At 36.4% G+C, this 27,568-nt stretch overlaps 1 protein-coding gene across 26 annotated transcripts in view; it reads right to left on the bottom strand.

Annotated features, from left to right (window-relative positions):
• The window catches only part of NRXN1 (neurexin 1), a 915,732-nt gene that overhangs the window by 615,715 nt on the left and 272,449 nt on the right, over positions 1-27,568 (bottom strand). For all 26 annotated transcript variants that reach the window (XM_087930798.1, XM_087930804.1, XM_087930891.1 and 23 more), the window contains one exon: positions 1,048-1,349. In XM_087930798.1, coding sequence (XP_087786924.1) covers positions 1,048-1,349 — 302 coding nt within the window. The remainder of the gene's footprint in view (positions 1-1,047; positions 1,350-27,568) is intronic.

Raw genomic sequence — 27,568 nt, 5'->3', positions numbered from 1 at the left:
GGCTACAACCTCACAGGTAGACCTGTACATAAAAGAGATGTCTACATTGGGTTAAAAATCAGCAAATTGTCCAGAGCCAGCAGAAGCTTCCTGGTAAGTGGTAGTAACTGGTCTTTCAGAGTCAAATCCCACACAGAGTTAACTGTGATATATTGTCACCAGAATGGAGAATTAAAAGGTTTACATTTAGGCTTTACTGCCTGTATCCCATTTCAGCCATAGATTCACCAGATATTAGCGTCTCACTATTAATATAGTTTCCTCTCACTAAATTTGGTTTTATAGCAAAGCAAAGGTTTCTTCTGAAAGCAATTATAACCACTAAAATATCACAATCTTTTTAAACTTGACAATCAAAGCAAAATTGTTCACAACTATTTGAATGAAATAGAATAGAACTATTTAGGATATGATCCTACCACCATTTTTGCATGGATAACTCTCATCAATTTCATTGGAATTCTTGCAGTAACTTATATACAGAAGTGCAACCTAAGGATATAAACGCTATGCATAAGTTCATTGGCAGGACATGTTTCTTTGAGGAAATTCTCTGTTATAAATGTATTTTTAGGTATTTATTCCATCTTTATAATCAGTTTTTGATTTCTTAAAATATAGTTGAGGGACCCAGTAGATAAAAAGATAAACAAAGAAATATTCAGCTTTTTTCAGCAATAGAAAGTAGGAGCTTCTGGAAAATTACAAGTATGAAATAGTAGCCTGGGAAGGAATGGATTATTCAAGTGTCTAGTCTTCTTGATAAAAATGATCTACTCTTCCCAGTCTACCTGCCTCTCACACATAAGCAACTTTAAGCATCTGGCTGTGTTTGCATAATTATTCAGACCAATCCTGGTTAAAAATTACTTTCTAGGTGTGCCTGTGCTCATGTATAAAAAGAATTATACATCTCTACATAACATGGTGAACCTTAGGGTTCAGAGGTCTGTTAAACACTCAGCTGCATGTTATTCTAACTGCAAGATCACCAAACACTTAGCTGTAGCAGAAGCAAAGTTATTGCTGTAACCATTGTACTGTTACCTGACGCAGATTCCTGGTTACTTTCACATCATGCCAGGCATTGTCATTAAATTTCCCATTCACAGGTTCCACCAGTGCTTCAAAGGCCCCTGAGCCCAAATTAATAACTAAGGAGACAGCTCCATTTTTCAGGGCAAGGTTGACATAATCAGCTGATTTCCCGGTGTGAAGCATTAGTCCATTCCTCTGTAGAGTTTTAAAGGACAGAGTTATTTCGTCGCTGCTGCTTTGGATAGGATTCTGGGAAAGGTCATAGCAGAAATACTCTGATCCTTTGAATGTTGCAATATATTCTTCTTTTCCTAAGTAAACAAGAAAAAGAGAAAATCTTTGTAGTTAATTGATTCTTGCACGTACAAAAATGAAAAATACAATAATTAAACTTTTTTTCCCCTAATGCAAGTATCATAAGGATTCTTGTATTCAGTAAGGTTATTCCTTATTGAAATAAAAATTAATAATTACCAAATTATGTTTTGTTGAGGACCCTTGGTTAAAAAAATCTTGTGTATAAGCTTTAAACTAAAGTATGGATTCTTCAGCAAAGCCTGCAGACCAACTTACTTCACATTTGGCGAAATTGCAAAGTTACTATCATTACTATATGTTGTCATTATTGCTATACATATTTATATGTTGTAAAGACATTTTGAAGCACTCACAATGTCTTCAAATTAAGCGATAAATAATTCAAGTACAAATTATACACATAGAGACTTGGGTGAAGTGAGATCTCAAATGGCTATTAAAAACAAGTATTAATGGGTGGAAGAAAGGATAACAAAGAATGTATGGCACAACATACAGAGCATCCATGCATGGCTTGGCACATCACTTATCTGAAAAACCATCTGAAAATAAAATTATATCTCTAGATAAGAGTTCTCTGTCCTTTATATATATGGAGCTAAAGAGAAGCTGGGGAAATCCTCATGGCTCTCTATGTATGAAATGATCAAATAGATCAGGGGTCCCCAAACTTGGCAACTTTAAGCATAGGTGGCTGGAGAATTCTAGGAATTGAAGTCCACAAATCATAAAGTTGCCAAGTTTGGAGACTTCTGAAATAGATCATCAGATTTATGAGACCTTAGATTCCACAGATATAAATAGCAGCTTGTCAGAGCTGATGGTATAGTGCCATCTAGCAGCATTATAACAACCAGATCCGCATATGACTTCAATTAGTTATTTTATTGCTTATGCCTATAACACAGGAATCTTCTCAGACTGGTGGTTTGTACCTGGGCCAGACTAGATTAGGTTCAACAGGATTCAAAGTGGGGGGGGGACGTTACCTTTTGAACCTATGTTTAGATTCCAGACTAATTCCCCACATGACTTCTCATCCTAGCTCAAACAATCTCTTCTCCAACACATAATAATCATTATGGAGTCATCTGTATTTTGGAGCAAGCCCTAGCAGATGGTCAACAGTGGATGAGACAGGAATATCTAATAAGCTGTTCACTTGAACTAGTGCCAAAATATCTACCACTTGACTCTCTTGGGAGAGCCACCAAGATATCTCTCTCTCTCTCTCTCTCTCTCTCTCTCTCTCTCTCTCTCTCTCTCATATGCAAGGAGTTTATGTTTTTGTACAGGAAAGTTGAAAACTATCATTTAATCTGCAACTCTTACACTGCAAAAACATATGGACTGCACAACTCAATCAGGACAAAACAATAGACGCAATCTACATAGACTTCTGTAAAGCCTTTGATTCAGTGGTAAACGACAAACTACTCCTAAAACTAAAATCTTACGGTATCTCTGGACACCTGCATTACTGGATAGAAGCATTCCTGTCAAACAGACAACAAATGGACAAAATTGGGAGCGTTCTATCAAATTCTGTACCTGTCAACAGTGGTGTCCCCCAGGGCAGTGTTCTAGGACCAACTCTTTTCATATTCTACATAAATGACCTCTGTGATCATATCAAGAGCAACTGCATTCTCTTCGCTGATGATGGAAAGCTATTCAACACCACAGACAATATTGCCACCCTTCAAAAAGACCTTGATTATGTATCAGAATGCTCAAACAAATGGCAACTTCAAATCTCAACAAATAAATGCTCTGCCCTACATATTGGCAAAAAAAATCAGAAAATAAAATACAGGCTGAATAGTCAAGACCTTGTTGATGATCCAAACTCTGTCAAGGACCTTGGAGTACTCATCTCAAATGATCTAAGTGCTAGAGCCCACTGTAACTACATAGCCAAAAAGGTGTTGTTAAGAGTTGTTAACCTAATCTTACGTAGCTTTTTCTCTGGTAATATTACACTAATAACTAGAGCATACGAAACATTTGCTAGACCAATACTCGAATACAGCTCATCAGTCTGGAACCCGCATTACGTATCTGATATTAACACAGTTGAGAAAGTCCAGAAATATTTCACAAGAAGAGTTTTCCACTCCTCTACTCTTTGCAGAATACCTTATGCCACCAGACTCGAAATTCTAGACCTACAAAACCTAGAACTACGCTGCCTTCGGTCCGATCTAAGTATAGTATATAAAATCATACATTGCAATGTCCTACCTGTCAATGAATACGTCAGCTTCAACCATAATAACACTAAAGCAAACAATAGATACAAGCTCAAGGTTAATCACACCAAACTTGATTGCAGGAAATACGACTTCAGCAACAGAGTGATCAATGTCTGGAATACTCTACCTGACTCTGTGGTTTCTTCCCCAAACCCCAAAAACTTTAACCTTAGACTGTCTACTATTGACCTCACCCCTTTCCTAAGAGGTCTTCAGGGGGCATGCATAAGCACACCAACATGCCTACCGTCCCTGTCCTATTATTTCTTTTATATATATATTTTTATTTTTCTTATATGTATCCATGTATTCATAACTATGTTTTTACTTATACCCATTATCTTGTAAGCAATTGACAAATAAAAATAAATAAATAAAAATAAAAATAAAGATATGTTCATTGTAGGATAGAAATTACAAAATAGCTCCCATTTCTAAAAGATTGTTCTACTATTCATCATCCATGAAAGTATTATCAATTCTGAAATTTGACTATATCTATTTCTTTTCGCATTAATTTTCCTTATGTATATCTCTTTCTACTAAAATTATTGCAAGAAAAAAGCAACAGTTATGACTGCACTAATTCCAAGTCTCCAAATTATTGAAGCCAAATCTTGAGATTTTTTTTCATTATTCAGTAAAAAAAGATAAAATGAGATGAACTGAAGTAGACAAAAATTCTGCCAAAGAACCCCTATAATCTTCACACATATATAAAATCCAGCAACAACAACAACAACAACAACAACAACAACAACAACAACAATAGAAAGGATTTGTAGGGTTTACCTTTAGAAACAATGCTAGCAAATCATCAGGCAAAATGAGGGCTAATATGACTACTTTGACAAGTTATGAGATAAATCGATGAGGGTTGAGGCTGTTAATCATGATCAATTCTGATAGTTATATACTTTAAAAATAACTATGACTCTAAAAATTAGAGAATATGAGCAATAGATAATAATATACTCATACCATGCTTGTGCATTTTCCATAGATATCTGACAGCTCAATGTGGGAAAAATGTAAGGCTGAACAGATAGAATTTCAAACATTTTGAACAGTTTTCTGATTAATGTCATAATTTTAATTTGGAACAATAATGTCTTTGAGAAGACATTTTACAGTTTATGTAGACATATCGAACATACTTGGTCATTTTGATACTGTATGGGTTGGACTGAATTTTTTTCTTCACTGGCAATAAACACATATTAAATTTTATTCTATGGTCATGCTAGTTATAAATAAAGTATTATTTGTATGATATTACACCATCTCATTTAGCAATATAGAATTTTCCTTTCTTTATTTTCCAATATTAAGTTGACTTATAATGGATTTCCAACATTTTCAGGAGTGGTTCATTTTAAGTTTAGCACAAAACTCTCCCTAATATAATAAAGGATTTGTTTTGCTGTTCCATATCACGTTATTAGGTAATGCAGCTGGCTTCTGCCACAAGCTCCTGAAATCCATCTTAAAAATTAATAGAAGATTGCAGAAATGATGATATCTAGTGATTAAAAGCAGACTTCCTATATTGGGAGTTTGTTTTATTAAAAAAATCACAGAAAATGGAGGAATGTTGAGTGGGGCAAGCAAGCGGGCAGCGACCGTCAAACGACCGGACCGGTTTGTGGGCATGGCCAGCCAGAAGTCACTCCCGGTTTGGCAACCCACACCAAATTCTTGCTACCAGGTCACCCAAACTGGTGCAAACCAGCTGAATAGCACCTCTGGGCTACCACAAAGAAGAGGGGATCAACCTATTCTTCAAAGCACCAGACAGCAAGAGAAGGAACAATGGATGGAAACTAATCAAGGAGAGATCCAACTTAGAAATAAGGAAAAAATTCCTGACAGATACAACAATTGATTGATTTCCCTCCAGAAACTATGGGTGCTCCATCAATGAAGGTTTTTAAGAAAAGATTGGTATAGGGTCTCCTGTATGAGCAGGGGGTGGACTGAAACACCTATAAGGTCTGCTTCAACTCTGTTATTCTGAATTCTTATGACTTAGATTTATGTTGCTTCTTCTGAATCAGTATGTCAGTGAATTATGCACTAATAGAATATGCCTTTAGTAGTAGATTTCCATTCCCTTAAGATATTAAAATAAGGTTTTATGTGTTGCAATGCCACAGTGTATTATTAAAAAGACCCTACCGTGTTGTTCGTTAATAGTCAGCTCATGGAATACAACAAAATCATTCTTCCTTTCACTTAATCTATTATCTTTCTAAGGAGTGACTAACTTTTATGATTCTTAATCAATGTTTTCTGTACATGAAGAAAGCATGTCCATGATGCATTTTTGCACATTTTTTGCATGCAGAAATACATGCCTTGGCCAGTCAGAGCTTGGCCAGTGGTTGATCTATCTATCTTATCACTGAATTTAGTTATAAAATATCTACTGTCTGTCTCAAGGTGAACGAAGCTGTATTGAGAAATACAGTAGCAGTGGCAATAGGTGCCATTCTATGAATCAAACAGGCCAACTAGTTTTATTTATGGCAAGCCTAGTAAACAAGAAGCATAACTCTTGTGAGATGAAATAATAATAATAAAAAATATATGGTACAGTGACCATTCATTACACTCTCTCTTTTATAATGACCACTATAGAGATATTTGTTAGATATCAAAGAATACTAGGAGAAACATCCAAACTATTGCAGTGGTCTCCTTTTGGGGCTGATGGTATAACTGGAATTTTTAAAGCATGTTATATATAGTGTACTGACTAAGTTTCATAAAATGCTACTAACACTAATGAAATGTACTGTAACATTAATATCTCTTCTACAGGAAGGGATGATCACTGGTCCTTTTTTTCTAAGCAAGCAGGTTGCTGCTGTTCCTTGTTTTCATTCTATAAAAAAGCTCAATATGGAGATTTTTCAGACTCAGAATCATTCCTGAAAATAAAGATGACGAGGTTGATATTTTGTTTCACAATATGCTCCTTCTTTGTGAAAGTGTCTCTCACTCTGTGTGTTTGTCTCTGTCTCTCTCTGTCTGTCTGTCTGTCTGTCTGTCTCTCTCTCTCTCTGTGTGTGTGTTTCATATGAAAAGATTAAATGGGGCAGTGTCACCTGTTGAAATGGGCAGCCATACACACTGAATAAAGCAAGCCAGCAAGCAAGCCTTTTCGATATCAAGGTAGAAATCTGTAAACATATTGGCATCCCCATGGGACCAAGTTCTATAGAACTAAAAGGAAATAACAGATACTCTAGTAATCTCCCAGCACTGTATTTAATATAGCCATTTCAAGTCACATCATGAGTTTAGACAGTTGTTAAATGAGCAATTGTGAGACAGCTGGCAAATGATATTATATTTGGTATTTCTATTTCAGTCATAAAGCAGCTTGAATCATATATTTTCCTTTCAATGAACTAGACTTTATTGCTTTTTGTTGCCTGGAAGAAAGCTTTCCCTGACTTTAGTTACAAAACTGTGGTAATGAGTTTGTGCATCTGCAGCAGTCCCTTGACAGCTTCCCACCAACCAATTTTGGAAAATATTTTTGGGAGGGTAATGACTGCAGTATATAGTACAAGAATGCAGGACACAGAATAACAAGTCAGGAAGGATTGGCTTAATTTTATTTATAATGGTATTATATTGTTATTGTTGCTGTCTATTGTAAGCTGCTCTGAATCTTGTTAGTTTAAATGACAATAAGAAGGGCAATCAAAGACCCACCATGACCCACCATCACCACCACTTACAGGGCAAGCCCCTACAATAGAAAATGAGAGCAAATCCCACTCCCTACCAGCATTGATGATGTTATCTAGTTTGGATAATGAAACATCTGCAAGAAAACAACCAAACTCTAAGAGCACCAAGGACCCTTCATTTCATCTGTGACCTACAGATATTCCCCTCTATCGGTATGTGACATATGAACTATAATCAATCAAACAATCAATAATTTAATGGAATCAAAATCAATTAAAAACTGAACTGTGCCAGGTCCTATGGTCTGATGTTGTTGGATCTTCAGACACTTATTTTTCTTTAAAAAAATACTTAATTATTTTCTACATTAAAATAGTTATTATTCTCATATTGTTAGTATGAGAATGCAAAGTACACCACTGGCACCAAGGTGTAAAATTATTTACTTGTGCCACCAAAATGTTCAATGACCTTTCCACTGTTGAAAACATCTTTACAGTCTGATCCATGATTTCTTTTCTCAGACCTACTTTAATTTCCTAAACAAACCAAGAGAACATATTTTAATCAGTGTTAATTAAATTTCTTGCAAGAAATAAAATCAACCTTTTCAACATAATGAAAAGCTCAGAATCACTTTTCATAGTTAGATGGGGAGCATATTTCATAAATAAAGATAATTATTCATGTCTTTGTACTGTCACCAAATCTCATCTAAAGAAATTTTAAACATTCATATGGATGTCCTTTTTATATAAAGGAGTTGGAGTTGTTTTGCTTTTGTGATTTTAAAAAGTTGCAGAAATGCACAAAGAAATGATGAGAAAACTAAGGTTCTACATTTAGGCAAGAAAAATCTAAATGTATAGATATAATATAGGTGGGACCTGACTCAATACTAGTAACTGTGAGAGGAATCTTGGAATCCTAATGGACAATCATTTAAATATGAGCCAGCAATATGTTGCAGCTGCCAAAAAGCCAGACAGCCCTGTGCTGCATTAAAAGTGGTATAGAATCAAAATCATGAAGTGTTAGTTCCATTTCATAATGCCTTGATAAGATCACACTTGGAATATTACATCACCATGATATAAAAAAGATGTTGAGACTCTAGAAAGACTACAGAAAAGAGCAACAAAGATGATTAGGAGACTGGAGACTAAAACATAAAAAGAATGGTTGCAGGAATTTGGTATGTCTAGTTTAATGAAAAGAAGGACTAGAGGTGACATGATAGCAATGTTCCAATATTTTAAGGGCTGCCACAAAGAAGAGTGGGGTCAACCTATTCTCCAAAGCATCTGAAGGCAGGACAAGAGGCAATGGATGGAAACTAATCAAGGAGAGAACCAATTTAGAACTAAGCAGAAATTTTCTCCTTAGAACAATTAACCAGTGGAACAGCTTGCTTCCAGAAGTTGTGGTTGTTCCTACGCTAGAAATTTCTGAAAAGAGATTGGACAACCATTTGTCTGAAATGGTATAGGGCAGGGATGTCAAACTCATGGCCCATGGGCCAGATGTGTCATGTGCTGGCCAGCAGTGGGATTCAAAAATTTTTATTACTGGTTCTGTGGGCATGGCTTGGTGGGTGTGGCAGGGAAAGATACTGTAAAATCTCTAGTCAGAGGTGGTATTTGTCGGTTCTCCAAACTACTCGAAATTTCCACTACTGGTTCTCCAGAACTGGTCAGAAGCTTCTGAATACCACCTCTGGTGCTGTCCCCGTCCCTGCCTGTTTTGGCGAAGTGAGAAAAGTCCTGATATGTCACATGATGCCGCCATGATGATGCGAGTTTGACACCCCTGGTATAGGGTTTCCTGCTTGAGCAGGGGGGTTGGACTAGAAGACTTCCAAAGTCCCTTCCAATTCTGTTATTCTTATTCTGAAATATCATTATCAACATAACCTGGTGATCTAAACTTGGGAGCTTCTACTATTCTGTCAAACTTTGAACAAGGCAAACAACCAAGTTAATGTAACCAGGATAAGATTAGTTAGCTTTCATAGAGAGATTCTGTTGGTTCAGTCTTATCAATGAAATGGAAAATTTTCTGAGAAATAAGCAATTACTTTATTGTACCTTTAAATTCATTGGTTTTTTATTTGTTTCAATGTAAGTTTGAATAAAATTATAACAAACTCATTGGTTTTAAATAATTATTTTTTCCTATAGCGCTGATTTTATTTCTCTGTCAGCATATAACAAACTGTGATAGAATTCATACATCTGTTCAAGTATCATTAAAGGCCTGCCTGTTTATGTTCTCCAGATGATCTAAATAAATGGATTTTCTTTTTAAGCAGCCAGTTAAAAATGAGAACGCAGGAAAAACAGGAGTGAAAGAAAATAAAAAGCATAATCCTTTCTCTTTCAAAAAAATAAAAAGATAAAACAAAAATTTAAGTGTTATACATTCTCAAATCACAACAAAACCATAGGGGGGAATTTTCTTATTGTGTTCCTCCTTTTTGAGGAGATGACACAGCTGTAGAGTGTCTTAGTACAACGCTCCAAAGAGTAAGGGAAGCCCAACTCTCTCACAGATATACAAAATATTATCACATTTCCCTCCTTGACTGAGGAGACAATTCAATAAATAGGGCTGGTTGCTAGGAAAATACGGTGGCTCAAAATACATTATATAGATTCATTTCTTATTCCAGATGTGTTAATGTACTGTAGATCAGAATCATTGCTCATTCATTAGTTTATTTTCCATTGCTTTCTCTAGATCTACTATGGAAAATATTCACCCGAGTTGCCTTTGGCCTCCTAGTTAATTAGGGAATTGCAAGAAACTTATATGGACTTTGTGAAACATAGCCTGGTCCTGGAGTCCCTTCCTGCCCTAATATCTGTAACAAAATTTACTAATACCAAAATGAATATATGTACATGCTGACATCATAGAAATAACATGACTATGTGCTTGCATAATGACTTCTCATACAAGTATTGAAATCAAGGCATTTGCATGATGACATCATCACCAACTTGTCATTTGTCCCCTGTTATCACTGCAGACACACATAATTCCATGTTAATATTTTACAATGGACAAAGTTCTGTCTCCTTTGCAATATGAAGTGACCTCCAAAAAGGCACTTTATCAAAGTCTTCTGACACCTGAAGTCAGCTTGGAATTATATGTTTTTCAGTGGCAGATGAGAATCTTTTAGCCTTATCAGGTAGATCAGACCAATACTGTATGTTCATTAATTCAGTCACTTCCATTAATTAGTTGACTAGTTGAAGGTGATTAGAAATCAGATGTTACCAAGTGGTTAATGAATTTGGGCATATCTCCTCGAATAAGGCTTGCAGCTTATTTATCCTGTAATAAAAGGATGGGTACTTGGTTCTCATCCAGTTTCTCAGACCCTGCACCCCCCAATAAATTCTTTAAACCAAGTCCTATGAGAAAGATTGAATTTCTATGTTTTATCATACCACAATATTATCATCTGATGTTGGATATAGCTCTGATGTGTATAACTCTAACTAAAATGGATTTTTTTACTAACTGATGTTTAAGAGTAGCTTTAGCATGTATTATACAGTGTGTGAATTTTGCTACCTAATCTTTCTTTATCTTTGAGCTATAGTCACAGAGTAGAGATAAATATATAGTTACACAAGTAACTTGAGCATAGGACAGAAACTCAATAGAGAATTCCTGAAGTATTACCAGGTAGCGGCTTCATTAGGGAAAACTTTAAAAATTATGTTAACATTTAACATCTGTCCAGTTTGGTATGGACCCCATTATCCTGGACCAATGTGGCTAATGGTCAATAACTAAAATTCTTGAGACTTAGAAAAAATGATACTCAGGAGAAGTTCTGCAATCCTAAATAAATCAAATATTCTTGATATATTTATTTTTTTATTAATTCAGTCCGCAACTGCCATATCGAACAATGCATGGATACCTAGTCACTGCAGTCCATTAAGACCATTTTCTCTCCAACATTTGGATAAAACCACCTAGTTTGGATTCCTAGTACATAAACCTGTAAAACTAGGACTTTTTCAGTTTGGCTCATGTTTGATTATGCTAGTTTCCGCCACGAACATTCCTGCTGATCAACTTTCACAGGGCTCAAGCAGACTGGATGCAAAGAACTCCTTCCCAGCATTTGAGACTCCCTCAAGCTACCTATTGTCAGAATTAGGCTGGTTTGGTTCCACATCATTCACCAGATCAGACCAAATGCTTCTATAAGATGCAGTAACTAAACTGTCCATGTTGACCAAGAGAAAGCAAATTGCCAGAGGACAGCCTATTGAAGCAAAATTTAGACATTAAAAACAAAAGCCTATCATCAATAAGAAACACTCCCCTTTCTTGTTCAGCCACCAAAGGTGATTAACTAAACCCAATGAAACACAATGGTAGCAAATAAAGCTGTTAAGATTGATATGTTGATTTTAATCATAATCATTCCCCTTCTTTCCTCATCTTAACTCCTACATAGCTCCTGAGTCTATGTAAATCCTGTCTTCTTCTTTTAAGGAAAAAGTAGGGGTGGCATTATAAGATAATCCAGAAATGATTTATACTATATATTAGTCCCTGCTATTATTTTTAAAGTGTTTATTTTGAAACCCATTATTTCTACAAATTGCTGAATTACATTGCCCTTTAAGTTTTAACCCCTTGACAGACAAAGTAGATTGAAAATGAATTCATCTGGGCCACAATGCAGTTATTGTATTTGTTTTGATAGGTTACAGCATTATAGATCTTGTAGGTTTTGAATTATGTTTTATGGGTCATTCTTGCATAAATACTCATCCTGCTATGATTTATTTGAAACCATAGAGTTAAACATATCATGCCTTAATGTGACAATGATTTGTCCAAGATCACTTAACAGGCCTGAGATCTGAGATCAACTGTCACCATTGATCCTACTTTCCCCCCAACCCCTCTGGGTGTATCATCCAACGAAACACGTCCATAGCCCAGAGTCATCAATCATGCTCTCCAATTAGATTTTTGCAGGCAGAAGCTTCAGTCATCTAATCAGTCTCTGAAGAAAATATGAATGGAATGTACTTTCAATTCCACACTGCTGCCTGCTCTTTGAAACTCCCCTCTTCTTTCTGTTAGCAACTATAAAACGTGTATAGAAAACTTTTATGAGTTGACACAGGCATTCAGCTACAGGAGCCCTGAGGACCTTCCAGTTCTGTCAAAGAAATGGCTGAACTGCCCTTCAACCCACTTGTGAAATGCCTCAAAGGCTGAGGATGCCCGCAGCCATCCCTGATCCTCTGGGGAGTGCCAAAGCCTGCTACCCTGTTGACCCTTTCTTGGGATGTGGCCTGGCCTCAGGCTCTTGTTGCCTTCTCTCTCAGCAATACTGTGGTTCCCTAGCCTATGCATTACACACTCTACACTACACATTGGTACACATATGAAACTTTAAACTATGGCACTTTGTTTAATATACTTTTGATTAAATCAGTGAGACAAGTGGAAGAATCTTTAAAAAAAGCATGATAAAACAAAATATAAGGAATGTTGAACAAAACATGCACCCATAAGGAAGGAACAAGGAATATACAAATAAATAACTAAAAGTCTGTGTTGCTTTGAAATGTTAACCCCAGACTTCAAAAGAAAAATATTCTGTCTGAAGTGGATTCTTTTTGGAGATGAAATACAAAGCAAATTTATGCAATCCATTACCAGTTTCAAAGGTAGATAAGTTTTATTCATTCTCAACATTTTCCTTGAGTTTAATATTCCAAAGTATTAACCCATTCAAATTATCAATTAACCTCTATTTTTTTATCAAGCTCTATTTGAAAATTTGTAAATACAAACACTAAAAAACTATTTGAAAGTTCCCCTTATTGTATTTTATTCCTCAAAACAACTATGATTATGTATCAGTAGTTCTTCCTAGCTAGTTCATCACAATGAGTGCTTTGAGAATGGCATCAATCACTGGCCTTCACATCACTGGATGCATTCCAATAGAAGTTTAACAACCATCAGTTGGGAATGGTTTAATCTGGTGTTTTACACTGAGTAGGAGATGATTTTGGTGGCCTAAATCAGGGGTCACCAACCTTTTGGACCTCAGGGACCACCAAATTCATAATTTTAAATCCTGGGGACCACTAATATGAATTTTGACTGATGGTGACTTGCTGACATTGGTGGGAGAGAGAGATCTGATCTAACCTCTCTCTTTCCCCCCCCCCCCCATACACATACACACACACAAACAAACAGGCAGGGGTGGGATTCAAATTTCTTAACAACTTGGTTGTGGTCTAATTTGTGGGTGTGGCTTGGTGGCCATGTGACTGCTGGGCAAGGCTTGTATGTAAATATTATAAATATTTATGTAAATATTGAATATTTTATTAAAAAAAGAGCAACTTTTACCCAAATTCAGGCAAAACAGGTAGGCAGATTGAGTTTCTCACAGAATCACAGATTCAGAGATCTATCTTCCTGCCATTGGCTACCTGAGTCTGTCACATAAAATTTGCTTGCAAGCAAACTCATAAAATTTGCTAGCAAGTAAACTCACAAAATTAACTCACAACACACCATGTATTGTAAATATTGAATTTTTTATTAAAAAAGAGCAACTTTTACCCAAAATCAGGCAAAGCAGGCAGACAGATGGAGTTGCTCACAGAATCACTTAGAGATCTGTGTTTCTACCATCAGCTATCTGAGACTGCAACTGAATAATAGAACCTTCAGTCCTAAGGGAGGCAGAGCTGAAGGTCTAAAGATTAGCTAGAAAGCAAGAAATCCAACGATTTCCTGCTTTTTAGCTAATCTAAATCTGCTGGCATAGCAGAACAGCTGATGGTCGGGGTGGGGGGTGGGAAAGGAAAAATAGAAATTTAGCAGGCAAGTTTGCCAGGTAAGGAGTGAGTGGGTGGGGAGGGTTCCCACAGGCCATGTGGGTTGCGCAGCCTTGTGTTCCTGTGCAGCCTGGATTAATTGCTTTGGAGGGTGCTCTGGGGGTAACATTTCTCTGCAGACCACCAAAATTTTCTTGCGGACCACCAGTGGGCTGCGGCCCACTGGTTGGTGACCACTGGTCTAACTTGCCCTTCCAGTTCTGTTCAGATATTATGGCTGAATTGGAATTATTGAGTAACATGACTAGAAGGTGGCTTCATTCACATATAAAATCATAAGCATTGATTTATGAAGCACAACACAGTTCATAAACTTGCAATAATTCAAATTTGCAAATGAACTTACAATTTAGAATTAGAATATTTATTTGGCCAAGAGTGATTAGAATTGTTTCCGGTGAAGAAGCTCTCAGTATACATACAAAGCAACAGAATAATAATAATTGTAATAATGATACAAATAAAAGGGATAGTAGAAAAGATGAGAAAGATAATAATACTACATCCATACAACATGCGTAAATATATTTAGACATAATACTATATGGTAAGGATTAGGTGTTCAGCAGAATGATGACCTGAAGGAAAAAACTGATCCTGGGTCTAATTGCTTTGGCATTCATTGCCCTACAGCAGTGTCCCAAGGAAAATGTCTAACAAGATTCTCAGTCATCCAGATCATGGTTGTCCCAAAGGTGCTTTTTTCAAAAGGCAAGTGGACTGTCTTGTTTTTCTTTGAAGATATTTCACTTCTTTTTGCTTTGCTTTGCTTTGCTTTGCTTTGCTTTGCTTTGCTTTGCTTTGCTTTGCTTTGCTTTATTGTCATTGCACCTCATACAACAAAATCAAACACCATCTTCAGTGCACATCATAACCATGACCATGAAAATAAACACAAACACACATCCTTCACCCTTCACACATTGAACCGGAAACCCCCAACACCACACTAACACTGCACTATACAGCAGAATTCAAAAGAGCTACTGCTCTGGAATAGAAGCGGTTTTTCAGCCTATTTGTCCTTGTTTTTATTATTCTGTACTGTCTTTCAGGTGGTAATAGTTCAAAAAAGGGGTTCCCAGGATGAGATGGATCTTTGAGAATACTTTGAACTTTCTTAAGCAGCAGGAGCTATAAAGCTCTCCCAAAGAAGGGAGAGGGCAACCAATGATATTCTGGGCAATGACATTAACCCTCTGGAGTGCTGTCCTATCTGCCACTGTGCAATTGGCAAATCATACAGAGGTGCAATATGTTAAAATGCTCTCTATGGTGCAGCGGTAGAAGGTCGCCAGCAGTTTTCCATTCAGTTGTTGTTTTCTGAGAAGTCTCAGGTAGTATAAGCTCCGCTGGGCCCTTTTGACCAGTGCTGCAATGTGGGCACTCCAGGTCAGATCCTCTTTTAGGGTAACACCCAGAAACTTAAAACTGGCCACTTGCTCCACTTGGTCTCCACTGATAAGCAAGGGCTGGATGTCTGATCTGTTCCTTCTATAATCCACTATAAGCTCCTTGGTCTTATTGGCATTGAGGACCAAGTTATTGTCTCCACACCACGAAAGCAACCGGTCCACCACATCCCGGTAGACAGACTCATCCCTCCCGGAGATAAGTTCCACTACTGGTTGTATCCTCTGCAAATTTAGCAATTCTGGAGAACCGGTAGTGGAAATTTTGAGTAGTTCAGAGAACCGGCAAATACCACCTCTGATGGAGATTTTATGGTAACCTTCCCCTGCCATGCCCACCAAGCCAACAATAGAGACATTTTTTTTTTTTTGACAGAGCAACCCACTCCATATAAGTATTCGTAGATCACAAGCCTTTGGAGACACTGATTCCTCACTCTATATTAGATAAAATGGAAATAATTGTTCTAATTTTTTAATCTCATTTATGTTGCTAGCACAAGATTGCAGATGAACTTTGAATATGATATTCCTTTGAAGAATGTGTCCTTTGAATAGAACACATTCTTGAAAAAACCAATTTTAATACTCCTTTTCTCTCTTTTACCCCAACAATAAAAAATAAAAGAAACTAGAAGTAGGAGTCAGGCAGTACAGATATGTTCAATTGGATTTATTTGCAAATATATGCAACGGCTTCAATGGCTGATTCTCAGGGAACCCCACAGACTTATTCTGCCTCTAAGATGGAAAAAATATATACTTGTTTCTTATGTGTTCTTGTTCCTTTAAGGGAAGAGGTGTCATAACTTTGCCATGATAATAAAATTGTTGGACACTGGAGAGGGTTCAAAAGATTGGATCTTGTGCTCAGAGACTTGTGGTAATTGAAAGTAGGAATAGAAATCAAAGGCTTTCATCCTATCATGTCTATTGCCACCCTAAGGTTGTCATAACTAAACAGGCAATTTTGGTCTTCTCCTTCCTTCCTCTCTCAGTCCATTGGGCAGTTTCCAGTGGGTTGTATTACTGATCTTCCAACAATAAAAGCTTATGTACTATGGCTATTCTTGCTTCCCACCACCCGTATCCTACTTTTTTGAGTTCCTGCTTTCACTGCTCCTCAAACCACTGACTTATCCAGGAGATCTATGATTAGCTAATTTGACTATGAAAAACAAACAACAATAATCAGAAAAGATCATTTACTCCTGGACAAGAGGATTTTGATCTTTTCCACTTTGAACTGGCTTGGAAAACCTATTTAAATATAAAATTTGGAACATTTTCATGGGCAACTCCCCACACCTTAAATCAATCAAATTATTACTGAAATTCTTGCTTCAGTAACCTTTAACTGGTGAATCATAGGGCAACATTTTTTGGACTAAGGTACCTCAAATGGTCTTACACTTACAGAATGTGTCTAAAATCTGTGACTCATGACTCCTATGGAATTGAAATATACATTTTTTAAAAAACAGTTTATGACATAAAATTATCATGAAACAGATAATGACATAATACAAAATGTTACAATACATTTCCTGTGCTGATGTTTGACTGTGTTAAACATGGGCAATTTTCAAGTCAGATACTTGTCTGAATGTATATTCAATATTCAATATTCCAGTGAAGCAGTATATTAAATGCTTTGCCATGGTTGAAGTCATTGAAGAATCAGGTAAGGAAATATCTCTGAAAAAAATGGCTCAACTTATCACAGATTGTCTAGTATCAGCTAAAATTAGAGAAAATTCATTGAAGTTGGAATACCGGCAGTATTTAATACCTAAAAATATTGTCTTTATATACAAATACAATAACAATCTTGAAAGGCTGAAGATATTTTTGTTTCAGTTCCTCTTACACCAAAGAGAGTCAGAGTAGAGACATTAAAAAAAAAAATCCCAACACCCTCTTCCTTTTTTAAGGTAATTCATGCTTTGCTTACTGTGATTAAATTATTCCTTTAAAGTTATCTTGATGTGCATACATAGAGAAAATAATTAAAATATTATACCTAGGTTAGCATTTGAAAAAGATAATGAAAAATTGCTGCATCAATACTGGCATTTTTTTCATTAGTGCCTATTGGACAACTTGTAACTTGTATATGGAATACAGGATATAAAATAAAAATAAAAACTAATCACTTACTTTTACAATTGTTGCAAGTATTTTTAAAGAAGCTGATAAAAAAAAGAAATATTTTTAAATTAAAGATTTTCCAATAGTTTGGTATAGCTTTATTAAGCATGAACATGGAAGCAATAATTGATATATTTTTTTCTAATGCACTTAGGATATGGTTAGGGCAGATATTTATTAGTTTAAAAGAGTTGCTGAACATTTTATTATTTTGTATTATTACTAAATGTATATTTGGAAGTTCTACAGTATAAAAAATAGCTCAATATACCATGTATTTAATTTTTTAAATGACAAAATAGGCTTTGGAAATCACAACGAAAACTCTGCCATTAACAGATGTGCAGGTGATGTCACAATACAAGTACAAAAATTGCAGAGTTTGAATTGTGATATGTTTTATAATTTGTCACCCATAGGTATCCATGCATTGTAGGAACATATATATATAAGATAATTATATCTGGAAGCTTAAGAAATCCAAATGGAAAACAGCCCAATAAAAGAATCATTTTCAAACATTTTACATGCAATAAATTGAACATAATAGATAATTTTTTAAGAAATATAAGTATGTGAAAAAATGCACAGAAATATATTTCTTGAAAGTCCTAGGACTTTTTAAAAAAATGTTGATTCTTATAAGCTGATAATATAGATAAGACATGTACTACTCTTGGGAAACTTTTTTATAGATTGGTGGCTGGAACAATGAAGATGTTTTCCCTGCATTTCAAACCCCAGCATGTTTGTCATTAGTATGAAAGGATTTCTAAGAATAATCTCAGATAATGACAAGATATAGAAGCAATTTCCCATAACACAAGAGTGGAGGTGAAGAAGTCATCACAGTTAATGTAATGGACTGTGTACATCTTTCTCAATCACTTGATTTGTATTTTTTGTAGAGCTGAGATTGATAGGAAATGTTTCAACTAATCCTCCGATAGGTTCCGAAAGTTCTTCACTTATGCATCTAAGGAAAAGGTGATGCAAACCACTTTCAGGTTATGGCCTAGTAACTTGACCATAAAATCACTAGAAGTTAAACTCAACTTAAGGGAGTCTTTATTTTTTAAATAATTTGAATGACCTGGGTAGTTGGTTACTCAGAATTATTTAGTTTAATCCCAGATAAAATTGAGTTTATTTGGAGCTAATGCCAACATCTTCAATGTTAATTGTTTAGAATGGTTATCTGGAAAACCAATTACTTATGGCCCAGGTAAGCATTGGGATGTTTAAGGGTCGTTGGGATTCTTTCACTAATTGCATTGGTCTTCCTCTTTCTCTATCCCATACTACCTGTTAGGCATGCATGTATACATGTAAATATATGTATTTTTGTATACCTCTCTGTGTGTAAACTTTTGCTTTGTCCATAAAAAGAGCAGTCAGTGTTGGTAGCTTTGATTTCAAGAACTTAAAGAGTATTACAGAGGTAATAAAAATGCAGACCCCATGGAAGGTGCATGGTATTCTGTTTCTTTTATTTTCTAAGAGAAATGTGGTGTACTTCAGTCATTCCCTATAGCAAAAAAATAATAGCAATCTGCTCTTGCTCATATCTCAAATAAAATGCTTCTAATAGCTTCCCCTTTTCTTTGCTCTTTTCCTCAGAGCTCCATAGTAATTACTCATCAGTTGTTTAGACATATAGCCCCAGAGGCTTGGACTTGCAACATTAAGGAAATGCCTACTACAATGACTGCAGTAACAAAACAACAGTTTGCATTCACAAATAGCATGATAACCCACCCACCCACCCCAAAAATTACAAAATCAGGTATTTTTTTTAGCAACTGCTGCACTTGCTTTTCTAATATTTTCTCCTCCAATTATATTTGAAAGAAAAGATTACTTAGCTTGATAAACTTATTAAAGTTTAAAATAACAATTACTATTCTATTAACTGAATCAATTTCTTAATTTCTAGGATGTGGTCTACTTCATTAGGTCATACTGCATTTTCTTCCATTTTGGCTTCTTATGTTATTCAAACTCAACCATTTGTAAACCATGATTTATGCATTATCATATTGTGAAAAATTGACCGCTGTAAATTATTCAGTTAAACAACTGAATTCAGCCTTTATCTGAGCTTTATTTTCTATTTTACTTTTTGCCATCAAGTTACAAGAAATGTCTCACCTCTTCACTTATCTGCATTAGCTTAAGGGCAAGTACTAGCAAATCTCTCTCAAGGAAAGAAAACAGTGTTTGAATCTCTCTAAAAGGAAAACAACCTTTGCTAACACTCCAAATATTGTTTCAGTTTACAAAAATGTTTTTGGGGCGTAATGGAACTCCAGCTGTGTTTCAGTGACCAGATTAGAAAAATGCTTCTAAGTAAAGGCAACTATGGCAAAATATCCCATAGTTTTTAAAATTAGTGGACCAGAGAAATGCTGTGGATATAATCTATTTGGACTTCAGTAAGGCATTTGATAAAGTAGTCTACAACCTACTACTTGATAAGTTAGAAAAATATGGGTTAGACATCATCACCACCAGATGGGTTGTAACAGTCTGACCAACAGCATTCAATGTGTAGTCCTCAATAGAACTAAATCTACATGGAGAAGTGCAGTGGGCTACCTCAAGGTTCCGTCTTAGGCCCAGTTCTCTTTAATATTTTCATCAGTGATTTAGATGAGGTGATAGATGGGGAACCTATCAAATTTACAGACAAAACCAAGCTTGCAGGAACAGCCAACACTTCACAAGATAGGATTAAGATACAGATGTAATCATTGGGCCCTGTCTAACAAAATGAAATTTAATAGTGAAAAAAGGTTCTACATTTAGGCAAGAAAAACCAAATGCACAGATGTATAGATGGTAGTATAGTATAGCTCAATAGTAGTAATTATGAGTGGGATCTTGGAGTCCTAGTGGACAATCACTTCATTGTGAGCCAGAAGTGTGCAGCAGCTGTTAAAAAGCCAGCACAATCCTAGGCTGCATTAACACAGGGATAGAATCAATATTTTGATTAAGATTACCACTCCATAAACAGTGTTCTGATACCTATGGGGTTGTTATAAAGCACCTGAGGGTAGGACAAGAAGCAATGGATGGAAACTAATCAAGGAGAGAAGCAACCTAGAACTAAGGAGACATTTCTTAACAGTTAGAACAATTAATCAGTGAAACAATTTGCCTCCAGAAGTTATGAATACTCCAACTCTGGAAGAGATTGGACAACCATTCGTCTAAAATGGTACATGGTTTCCTGCCTGAGCATGTGGTTGGTCTAAAAGACCTCCAAGTTCCTTCCAATATATCTCTGTTATCACTACAAGCACAATTTATATGTTTTTCCCATAAATACATTGAACAACCAATAAAAAGTTATTGCAAATCATTGTCTTATTCCCTGCTCCTTGAACCTACACTAATAACGTTATCTCATGCATGCCTTATTTCTACCACATATCATGGCATTCAGCAAACAACCTAGAACTCAATTTTCATGCAAAGAAATCCATAATTTAATCTTGTTCACTGTATCATATGCATTGTCTAAATCAAATTACTTACAGTAAACTTTCTCAGAAATATACATAGTTCACTGACTTGTTCAAGAGCAAAACTGGTTTGCAAATTTAAAGCTTTCCAGTTTACAGCTGCACAACAGTTCCCATTTTCTTTTGTTTGTTTGTATTTTTGACTAAAAGTACATACTACTGCTAATTTTATGGTCAAACATTTGTTGGTATTTGCTGAAAAATTTCTACAAATTTGTTTAACTTTAAATCATTTTATGAATGTTCTAAACAAATAATAATTAAAAGTTAAGTGTTCTTCATGCATAGCTCTCCTGAAGTTGGCTTCATTTATTGAATTTAAAAGATATTTAAACCACCTTGAAGTTGTGCAGAAAAAGAAAACTAACATTGTCAGTTAATAAAGGATTTTCCATTTCAATTGTTTTCCAAGACTACATCTTTCTGCAGGTGCTTTGCCATGCCTTTGAATACATTTCCTTACTTTATATCTTCAAAGCTGGTGATCAACTTCATAAAATTGCTTCAAAATGAGTTAGGTAGCAAATATTTTAAATAAATAAATAAATAAATAAATAAAACTTAGCTACTGTTTCTTTGATCAATATTTTTTGAATGAACATTTGACTGAAGTTGCAGGACATACTGCTTTGTTCTGCCAACCAAACTGTACCTTCAGGTTGGCTCAATATTTGTATAACTCTAACATCATTATTATTGTCTGCTTCCTTTTATGTCTATGGATTGTCAAGAATTTGTCTTATCCCCTTTTGGCATTAGAGACAATATATACACTAGAATACAAGCTGTAAAGCCGACAGAATTGACTGACTGCAGATAATTAGGAACAGTGCTACTAGCTGCTCTAGAAGCAACATGGGAGGCATGACTAGTTGGTAAAAGATCCAACTTGAAAAAAAAAGATTTCCCTTTCTTGGCTCCTTGTGTACAATAATTCTAGTAGCCACAGGGAATAAAAACTCTATTAAAACTATACAAGATTGACCTTTCCAAATTAAAATCTTTCTATTGGCAATGCTGATTGCTGTGTCTTGGTAAAATGAAACAAAGGGATGTCCTCATAAGGAAACATTACCAGAGTCATTAACTCTTTCTGGGCCATTTCTTTCATTAGTCAGAACAGTAGATTCATTGACCCTTCTTTATTAATAAAAATCTGATAAAAGATGTAATCTGGGTCGATCACTGGGACCAAAGGCTTTCTGATAAAAAATTCCATCACCTTGAAGCTTTAAGCAACTCTTTTGTTCAAGTGGAAAAATCATTAATGCAATTCAGTCATCTGGCTCAATTCTCCCACTCATTTTTCCACAGAGGGTGGGCCAAATTTGGCAGGATCATAGAACACTGTGATACAAGCCTCATTGCTTCTGAATATGTATGTGATGTCCATGGACATATAAAAGAGGTAAGCTTGCATTGCCAATTTTTTTTCTTGAGTTCTGCTCATAAACAAAGTTGTTTGTCGATCAGTTTCCACAGAAAGAACTACAAAAACTAGCTATACTTTTGGCTCAAAGTAGGCATCTACTTTGAGAAGAAAAACATTACTCAATCTCTTTTTTCTACCAATAGCGTTTCAAGTCAAAAAATGTGGAAAGCTTTTCTTCCCTCTTCACTTGTGAGTCTTTTGTTTAGCTCAAAGAGAAACTTCTTTCAATTATCTGAAGCAAAATTCCTGTCTCACATAGGACTTAAGGCAGTTGTTCAGCCTTCAAATGGTCAGAGACTGCCAGATCCTCCACTGTGTTCAACTTCCATTACAGTTCCAAGCAGGTAGTTGCTCCTTAAAGGAGTTGCACCACTTTTGGTTAATTGATTTCTTGGACTGCCTGGATCCTCAGGCTTGCTGAATTGAGTTTTACAGCAAGGAACAATAAGTTTGCTTCAACTGATCAAAAAGATCCAAAATGTAGACCTTTAGCCCTATCTACTACTTTTCTTTTCACATTGGTTTTCCTTTCAAATTGGTTCCCTAGAAACATGGGATTTCATTAGTTTGAAAGACAAGAAAATGCCATTTCAAAGCATCAAAGGTAACCTCAAAAAGAGCATTGTATTTGTCTTGTTCTTGAATGATCAGTCTATGTTCTACTTGGAACAAATGTTTGGCTCATCCCATTTCTCACTTCATGGACTATGTCATAACAGTATGGTCATATAGTTGGAGAATGGACCTAAGTGCAGAACTGTCAGTTTTAGGAGTTTTGAGGGCAATAGTAGTTTGCCATAGTCAATGCCAAACCACAATCAAATAAGGTAAGGCATACATATTTAAGAAAAGTCTTGAGAGGTCAGAAGGAGATATTTAGAAAGCAAATGTTGACTTCCTTAGTTGTCTGCTCAGCTACTGCCAAGAAAAGGCAAGTGAAGGATGTCTCATGACATTCAGTCAGCTGACAATAAACTTAATATTTGTGTGTCCTGTTGTTGTGACAGATCTGAGAATAGCCTAAATAATAACACATAATTTTGGGAATAATTTTGAACTTGATTTAGATGAGTTGGAAGACACCCCCCCCAAAAAAAACCCCAACCCTCATTCTTTGGGAAGTGCTCCTAGAGAGCATGACCAGTTGTCATCAATGAATGATGTCCTGGGATACTGTAATATAATCTTCTCCAATACAAGGCTATTCCTAGTAAATTTATTTTAGCTAAAGGAAGCAGCTTCAGCAGCCTTGCAGTAAGCCTTCATTTCAAATGAGAATATATTTTCATGCTTTGCTGCAGTAGCATCATGGAATACTGCTAATTCTTCCATGCCTGTAAAGATCTAATTACCTGCATTTCTCACGCTGCACTCTTATTCTTAAGGTTGTCCTTGTTTTTATTTAACAACAGCATCACCTGAAGAGTGAATTCCAACATTTCAACCCCATGTCATTAAGCCAGCTACAGGCAACAACAATCAATTTGTTTCTAATAGAATCCATATATATCAAGTTGCCATTTTTAAAGATAATTCACTACAAGTTTTCCCAATATTTTATGTTTTTACAGAGATTAATGAAAGAGAGAAAAATGCACTGATAATATAGCCAGGTTTCCCATAATTATTCTGCACCATCTTATGATTTGTTTTATCCTAGACATTAATATAAACTGGAAATAGTTGATTTAGTATATTTTACCCTGCACATATCTAAACATAATGAATGTGTGTAAATTTCATGTTGATTATTTCATCCACACACTATCTCAAATTCCACAATGGAAATATCTTGCTCTTAATATTAAGAAGTTATAGAGATAATTGGATTGAAGTGAAAGAGTTTAACTGAATGAAGAACAGGAACTACAAACACAATTTTATATCAGAACATACCAACAAAGCACTCAGAATATTAAAATGCAAGTTTAAGTTTCAGGTAAAGTTCCATACTAGCTCAAGCTGATCTCCTTCAGCAAATAGTGCATTGAACACTTTTTTAAAATTATAATGAATTATAATTTATTTATAAATATGAATAATAATTCTACTAAATCAGAAAAATAATTATGAATAATAAAAAGTAATATTTTCTTATGGAGCCTGTGTGGGAATGAAAAACAACAACAGGAGGTTGGGTTCTGCTGTTGACTTGTAGAAGATATATATATCATGTTCACATGTTCTGTCTCACCTGCATCCACAGGTGAGAATCCAAAGTTCCAAAGTTAAAATGCTCAAACAGACAAACCCAGACACGGCCATCGGATCCTCGGTCCTGGTCACAGTATTATGGGATACCAAGGGCGCAGGTTGTACTGGAGGTTGCAGCCGTGAGTGGGAGGGTGGTTCCATAACTGAGTGTTTGATCTTGTGCTGTTGAAGCCGGGCGTCAATGCACAAACATTGCACCACTAGCCCACCCAGGGTTAGAGCCTGCTCCACATGCATCAACTCATCTTGAATTTCGTCTGCCAAGCCCTCCTGAAAAGCATCCATGTGGGCTGACTCATTCCAAGTAGAGTCCATGCAGAGCAGACGAAACTCTGCAATAAATTCTTGAAAAGGACTTTTCCCCTGACGAATGTCCTTCAAACGCCTGGCCACAGTTTGACTCTTTATGGGGTTCTCATACATGGTACGTAATTGTTGCTGGAAACCCTGGTAGTCATTTAATAAAGGGCTATCTTTTACCAGCAGAGGAGTAGCCCATCTAGCAGCCGGACCTGACAAGAGGCTAATAACAAACCCCACCCTAGCCCAGTCATCAGGAAAATCTTTGGGCCGTAAGGACATGAATAGTTGGCACTGTCCCATAAACGCCAGGAACATATCAGTCTGTCCCAAGAATTTATCTGGCACAGATACCGGGCATTTCCTAAGGGAAGGAGCAACAGGAGACTGTAATTGCATTACATGATTAACCAGCTGAGTTACCTGCTGTTGTAAGACCTGGTTAATCTGCAAAAGTTGGCCAATCTGTTGCTGCTGCTGCTCTACCAGTTGCTCAAGTTGTGTTTGGTCCATCTTGGTTATAAGATGGAGTAATGGTTCAAAGCAAAAATGTTCTGTCTCACCTGTATCCACAGGTGAGAATCCAAAGTTCCAAAGTTCAAATGCTCAAACAGACAAACCCAGACACAGCAGAGTTAATTGCTTCTGTTTACACAGTCCTTGGCAGTCTTCCTGGAATCTGTCTGGCAAGTCCGAGCCAACCATAAATCAAGACGCTGCAGACAAGAGAGTCAGACGCAATCTCTAAACCAAAAGGCACTTTGCTTTGAACAAGCAATAAGAGCTAGCATGTTTCCTTATATCCCCTGAAGGGGCGTGTCAGTCTCTCTAATTAATCCCTGGCCTGACGTTTCTTTGCAAATTGAGATTGATGTCTCAATCTTCTTCTAGTCCTAGCATCAAGCCAACAGCCGTCAGTCTCGTCATCACTCGAAGCCTCTGGCACGTTCTGTGGATCAGCTGCTGACACTTGAGGTATGAATGAAGTGGAAGGTTCTGGAGATGATTGTGTCTCCGACACTCTCTCATCCTCCTCACCACTCACACCTGTGTCCTCTGATACATCAGACTCCAAACTCACAGCAGGCTCAAACCTTCCGTCTTCAGATGCATCAGATTCAAAACTCACAGCTGGCTCAACCCTTCCAGTCACAACATATACATATATATATTCTTAAGTTTTTGCGGGTACTTACATGTATGGTATTCATCTTTGTTCGGATATTTTCCCACGTCATTATAGTTATACTTTTAAAGTTGTAGCAATGTTTTGGCAGAATCTCATCTGCCATCATCAGGCTTCTGCATTGTGTTCATCTGTGAGTCAGACTTTTACAGTTATTTCAGTTTTAAATTTGGGGCTAGCCTACTGCTGTGCCAGAATGGTTTTTTCTTCATCCTGATTGGTTGGGAGTCTTGGTCTGTGTTTATTGGTCTTGGAGTTTGCTGTGTTCTGCTTGATTGGTGTTTCTAATATCTTCTGTCTGTTTTGTGGCTTTTTTTGTCTTGGTTGGCTGGCAACATTGTGTTCCAGTATTGGAGGCTTTTAGTGCAGCTTGGCTCTGAGTAAATGGACGGCTATCATTTGTTAGGAAGATAGGTTTCATCTGGGTGCCTGGTTGGGGTGAGTTTGAGCTGGAGGTATCAAGGGGATCTGTTTGTGCCCAGGTGTTTGCCTGGCTTGTGGTGTGGAGATTTTTTTGTTTGTGAGTGCAGGCTTCCAAATAATTGACAGTCTGGTGGAATCATCTCTTCTATTCATGCTTTCAGGTCTTTTTTCAATCTCTATGGCTTCTCTGATTATTCTGTGGCTGGGGTTTTCTATAGTGGCTAGTGTTTTGGTGCCATTGAAGTTGATGCTATGATCTGTGGCTTTCATGTGTTGAACTAGTGAGGAAGTGTGTTCCAGCTTTTTGACTGCATTTTTGTGTTCATCCAGGCGGGTACTTATTCTTCTATTGGTCTGTCCAATGCATGTGGCCGGGCATGACGCACAGGGGACTTCATATATGCCTTGGTTTTCCAGGTTAATTTTATCTTTGCGGTTTCTAAGCATGGCTGCTATTTTTCTGTCTGTTTTGAATGCAGTCTTGATGTGATGCCTGTGTAGTATCTTACTGATTTTGTCTGTAGTACCTCTTAAGTAGGGCAGGACAGCTGTTCCATAGGTCCGTTCATCTTCTAGGTCTCCATTATGTCTCAGTGTGTTTTTGTGGATCAAGCCAGTGATTTTGCTTTTGTGGAAGACGTTGGCTTTCAGTACTTTAGTCAGGGTGCATAGTTCAGTCTTTATGGGTGTCTTGTC

This window comes from Pseudonaja textilis, chromosome 1, assembly GCF_049901715.1.
Source record: "Pseudonaja textilis isolate UNSWEBS1 chromosome 1, rPseTex1.2, whole genome shotgun sequence".
NCBI lineage: Eukaryota > Metazoa > Chordata > Lepidosauria > Squamata > Elapidae > Pseudonaja > Pseudonaja textilis.
Note: the sequence above shows the minus strand (reverse complement) of the source record. Positions and strands in the feature narration are given on the sequence as shown.